Here is a 5,649-nt window from a genome sequence, read left to right as displayed (position 1 = left end):
CCAAAACTAAAAATTTCTCATAGAATTCTGAATAGACAGGGTAACAAATGAAAAGGAAGAACCAGTGAACATGTCCTTGGTGTAATTTCAATGCTAAGTTCATATTCTCACTTCAAACTTCCTCATACACTTTGTTCTGTTTTTCTGAGAATAAATTCAAAGCCGCTCTCTTCGTCATCCTCTGGAACCATTCAAGCAATGCAAGCGTTGAGGAAATAAGGATTTAACCATTGAAAAGTCTCTGTTTTTCTTCCTCTTAAACACCAAGGGCTCTCCTCTCCTTTCTTTCCCCGTCAACACAAGTCCACACAGGGATTGGTCCTGCTCTCCTAGCTGTGATTGGCTGCCTGTCCTTTCTGTGAGAGCTCCACTAGTATAAAACCACAGGCAGTGAAGAGTAAAGCATCGTGAGGACAAGACATTCTAAACACTGTTGCTCTCTCTCTCTCTCTCTCTCCTTGTGGAATCTCTATAATAAACCAACAAAATGTGCAAAGGGCTTGCCGCCCTCCCAGCGACGTGCTTGAAAAGGTATGAGAGACATTTGTTGTTTGTTGGCAGTGTGGCTTTTTCATAGCTGTAGTCACTTTTTTTTTTAGATTTGAATACAAGAACAGTGATTGCGTTTTACAAGGACTGTTTTATCCAGAATGTGTTTCTGCATTAATCATGTTAAAGAGAGCTGCTATTGCATCTGTACAACTGCAATTATAAAGTACAATATTAGACACTATTAAAGATCATTTGACATTGTTTAAGGAACAAATGCTTTATTTGTCTGTCTTGTTTGTAATTTTATTTGAATGTAACTTGAAAAAAAACCCCAACTAATCAGGAAACAAGGTTTCTCCATTAGTGGCTTGTTTGGCAGATGTTTTTTTTTTTTTTTTTAGTACTTTGGATGATACATCTGAATATTTTTGGTGCTGTGAGTCTCTTTCATTCATGATATGTTCATTGAGTATTACTGACTGTGTTATTTCTAATGCCCACTCTTACAGCGCGAAGGACATTAAGCATCGAATCGGCTTTCTCCTCCAAAGGCCTGAGCCTCCTCCTGAGCAGAAGGCACTGAAGGAGAAGGAGAAAGTCACAGAAGCGAAAAGGTGAGAGGAGAACTAACATATCCGACACTCAGACAGGAAACATGTCACGCTCAGGCTCGTCCACTGCCCTACCTGTGTACACGTCTGCGCACGCACTCGCGCACGCACGCACACACGCACGCACGCACACACACACACACACACGCTCAGGCTCGTCCACTGTAACTCTCTGTCCTGCCCTGCCCTACCTGTGTACACGCCTACGCACGCACGCACGCACATACACACAGACAGACACACAAAGACAAACAGACAGACAGACAGACACCCACCCACACACACACACACACACACACACACACAGACAGACACAAATGCGTAGACACACACCTTGACACAAATGTGTGATTACTAATTTTGATGATTTTGATGACTTGCTTAGAAAGAGTTATAAACAACTTAAACTAAGTCTTTAGTAATTTAAGATGAAACTGCTCATTTTGTGTGCTATGTACCCAACTGTAACCTTTTAAAAACAGCATAAGTGAGTCTTTTTCCCCTTCGGGGCATCGAATGCTATAAAGGAAAATGATGTAATGTGAAGTGTGTAACGGTCTCTGTGGTTAATAAGTGCATGATTATGAGAGCCAACTAACTGTTAATGATTAAACTTTAACACTCATTGATTCACTCTGGTTTTAGGACTAATCCCGTCGAGACGGAGAAATGGAAAGCGTCGTTTTCCAGCCTCATTAATAATGAAGGTAAGGATATTTGAAGGACATTCAGTTCAGTCAATGATATTACAAACAATTGAGTTAAACAGTAATCACCAGTCGTTCAGTGCTGCCTCTAGTGAACAGCATCACAGAAAACAAAAGAGCATATTCAACTGACTGCCAAGTCAATCAATAAAACTGATCAAAGATTCAGTTATACGGTTATTATGAGTCATGAGGTACTGTGTTTGGAGAGTGACATCACAAAACACAAACAGAGGAGAGACTCAGGCTCCATGTGGATCAAGTGAAATCTGGAACATATTACTGCCGAGCAGTTACTGTGAAACCTTTCATTTTCAATTAAGTGGCAAAGTACCTCTGGCCTGTGGCCGTCTCGGTTTAAGAGGCTGCGTTTTTGTCAGCGTATTTGGGCTGGCCAGCCAGCTCCCTCCAGGCTGTTTTCTCAGGGTTTGGACGTGTGCTACGTGTCCTGCAGCCTGCCCTGGGTGGCCCTGACAAGCCTGAAGCTCCTCTGTTATGACCCCGCAGGGGTCAGCTGCAGAGCGGACACAGATAATGAACAGAGCTCCTCTGAGAACCCCCTATAGTACAGAGACTTGACCTCCTCATTCCTTAACTTCCTCTGACAGAGAGGGAGAGAGAGAGACGGAGAGAGAGAGAGAGAGAGAGAGGGAGAGAGAGGGAGAGAGAGAGATGCAGACTGGAGGAGACAAGGAGGGGGGTTGCATTCATTATATGATTCGGCTTTCAAAAAGAAAAAAAAAAATTAGGACAGAGAGCATACAAATGAATGAAACTGAAAGCATTATCCTTTGAGTCCACTGTAAATGGATTCTCAGGGCAAAAAAAAGGACAATTAACAATTCATCATCAGTCATTTAGAAGCTGTAATTGGATTTCTTTGAACATGAATTACATTAGCTATGAGATCAAAACTCAGGGCTTATTGTTTTGTCTTTCAGTGGGTCGTGGGGCTTTCATGGCTTTCCTCAAGTCTGAGTTCAGTCAGGAGAACATGGAGTTCTGGCTGGCCTGTGAAGACTACAAGAAAACACCTACAAACAAAATGGATGCTAAAGCCAGAAAAATCTTCAAACAGTATGTGGAGGTTGATTCACCGAATGAGGTAAATGTCTCTTCACTGACTGGCAATCAGCAAGAGCCAAAGAGTAGTGAGAAACAGCTGTTTAATTCCACTGACTGCGTCATGAAATATAATATTGTTTATTCCAACAAACTGTCTTTGTTTTATAGGTAAATTTGGACTCTGCCACCAGAGAAGAGACTCGTAAAAATTTGGAGAAAAGCGATGTCTCCTGTTTCGACGAGGCACAGAACAAAATTTTTATTCTGATGGAAAAGGATTCGTACCGTCGTTTCCTGAAATCAAAACTGTTCCTGGACCTAGCGCAGTTGACCCCTGACGGAGTGACCTGCGGCCTGGAAAAAAGGGCGAAGAGACATCATGCTGGTTTTAACCAGTGTCTGCCTCATTGCACCTAATCTCTCCCCACCTCCCTTCCCCCAGGCAACCACACAACCCTGACACGAGTGGCAAAGCTTCAGCAGTTAGGCCGAGACTTCTAGTGCCGCTTTTACTGACCGATGGAGAGCACTAGGAGGAACAGCCAGAAGTACCCCTCCCTCCCTCCACCCCCACCCACCTACATGTCCTCTACAACTGAAAACAGTCGCAGTTCACCCACAGGTGGCGCTTAACCGTTCCAACATAGCTATGTGTTATTTTCTTTTTAAGCTGACTTATAGATTGTTTATAATCCATTTTTTTCCCCCACAATATTTATTCCTTGGGCTTAAGCCTTCCTGGAATTGATGTGTAAGATGAAAGATGTTTGCGTTTTCATGGAACATGACCCAAGCTCTGCTCTGACAACGGCCTTATCATCCCACGTGTGGCCGTCCCTTGACTCCAGGTCATGTTTCCACACATAACACGAGAAAAAAACAAAACAAAACAAAACAAAAGAACAATCTACCTCTGTGCCTGCTCCTACACCTACCCCCATCTGTCTATTGTTGGAGAAGGAAAAAGGTAATAGTTACTGCGATTGAGTTTACAATTGAATGACTGTTACATTTTTGCTGCTCAGATGTTTCTGACTGTGAAACATCATATTTACTTAAACAAGCAGCACCTGGATGTCCACATCCTGATAGAGAGACATTATACATGGAACTCAACTCTGTAAATACCCAGACAGGGCATGAGGTGTCTCCTCTGGCATCACAGTCAGAGAACACAGATATGTGATCAGAGTCAATGGAAAGTTTGTCTGTGTAAGTAGAACGGTGACATCGTATATATATTAGACTGTGCATCTTTTAAGAGCCGCTACAGTGGTCGTATTGGTGACTCATTGTGTTGTTAAGGCTTTGAGAAGTCGCATTCGTGTAATCCATCTGAGGTCCTGAATAACAACTGAAGCTTAGCTGTTGAGCCCTGTTGACAAATGAATGTGTTACATGTGCATGTTTGATGTATCACTTCTAATGAATATCAATGTGTGTTTTATTCTGTGCTGTATCTTTACATGGTACGACTCTGTTTCTTCTCTTAAATTGTGTGTATGTGTGTTTTTTTTTCATTGAAATAAAGGGTGATATGTTGGTTGTTTACTGACGTGTTTACTGATATATTTATTATTGTTCATAAATAAAATAAAAAAAATAAAATAACCCACAACATGATTCAGGTGGTCTGTGAGATCCATTCAACACAGCGGTGTTCGTTGGTTTGCGGTCTTAGCTGATCGATAGAAACCACACTCTGGAAGGATGTCCAGAGATCTTCTGCCTGGGGAGATTTCTTTAGTTTAAAAGTTAAATGTTAAATGTCTGGTGTGCTTTGAGTGGAATCACACACACGCACATGCACATACACATTCACACATATGCACACACACACATACACAGGCATGCACACACACGCACACACACACACACACACACACAGAACTTTCTGATGAGCTTTTTGGTAGGCTGCCGTGCAGCATGGCTTTTAACACATTGTAGGAGAAGAAACAGATCAGGCAGCTATTGTGTGGTGGTGACAGTGAAGGTGAAAGGTGTTTATGCTTTTGTAAGTGTGTTTTCTTCTCTAATTAGTGAAGGAAAGTGAACATGCAAGGCCAAAAGCACTGGGAGATTTTCCACTCAAAAGGATGATTTTGTTGTGTGTATCAAAAAAAAAAAAAAAAAAAAGTGTAAATTACCTTGTATGAACAAATGAACAAGAATGAACACGGTCAGTCTTTCCATGTTGTGTGTACTCACCCGTTCTCTCTTGACCCACTCCATTATCTGCTTTCATCTGTCGCTGTTCCTCGTATCCTTGCCTCTGCTGACGTCTGTGATGTTCTGCTGTGTTATCTCAGGGTGATGGACACAACGGCTTTATTTGATGGAGATTCATAACTATAAAAGTGCTGAGCAATGAACTGACAAGGAAGCATCCTGTCACACTGAGAATCTAATAATTTGAGAGGATTCAATAACAAAGACATTCTGTCCACAGACATCTGATATGACGTCAGTATGAACAAACCCCCATCCCTGCCCCAAAAAAACAAGCCAAAGAAGCCAACCAACCAACCAACAAACACCAATCAACCAACCAACCAACCAACCAACCAACCAAACAAACAAACACCAATCAACCAACCAACCAACCAACCAAACAATCAAACACCAGCCAACCAACCAACCAACAAACACCAATCAACCAACCAACCAACCAACAAACCAAACAAACAATCAAACACCAGCCAACCAAGTAACCAACCAACCAACAAACACCAATCAACCAACCAACCAACCAAACAAACAATCAAACACCAGCC

General features: G+C 42.1%; 1 protein-coding gene across 1 annotated transcript; it reads left to right on the top strand.

Annotated features, from left to right (window-relative positions):
- Window positions 1–445: 445 nt before the first annotated feature.
- rgs4 (regulator of G protein signaling 4) lies at window positions 446–3,306 on the top strand. The gene is made up of 5 exons (XM_030791506.1): window positions 446–531; window positions 1,002–1,106; window positions 1,749–1,810; window positions 2,752–2,915; window positions 3,044–3,306. Exons 1-5 carry the CDS (start codon window positions 488–490, stop codon window positions 3,290–3,292), a joined length of 624 nt encoding a protein of 207 aa, XP_030647366.1. The 5' UTR covers window positions 446–487; the 3' UTR covers window positions 3,293–3,306.
- Window positions 3,307–5,649: the final 2,343 nt, after the last annotated feature.

This window comes from Chanos chanos, chromosome 14 (genome assembly GCF_902362185.1).
Source record: "Chanos chanos chromosome 14, fChaCha1.1, whole genome shotgun sequence".
NCBI classification, from domain to species: Eukaryota; Metazoa; Chordata; class Actinopteri; order Gonorynchiformes; family Chanidae; genus Chanos; species Chanos chanos.
The sequence above is the reverse complement of the archived record's forward strand: the minus strand, read 5'-3'. Positions and strand labels throughout refer to the sequence as shown.

What these genes read in the sequence shown, in the direction of transcription:
- rgs4 (XM_030791506.1), top strand. Translation starts at nt 488, where the DNA reads ATGTGCAAAGGGCTTGCCGCCCTCCCAGCGACGTGCTTGAAAAG. An exon ending in AAAGTCACAGAAGCGAAAAG is followed by an intron (nt 1,107 to 1,748) that starts GTGAGAGGAGAA and finishes CTCTGGTTTTAG; the next exon opens with GACTAATCCCGTCGAGACGG. An exon ending in CAGCCTCATTAATAATGAAG is followed by an intron (nt 1,811 to 2,751) that starts GTAAGGATATTT and finishes TTTGTCTTTCAG; the next exon opens with TGGGTCGTGGGGCTTTCATG.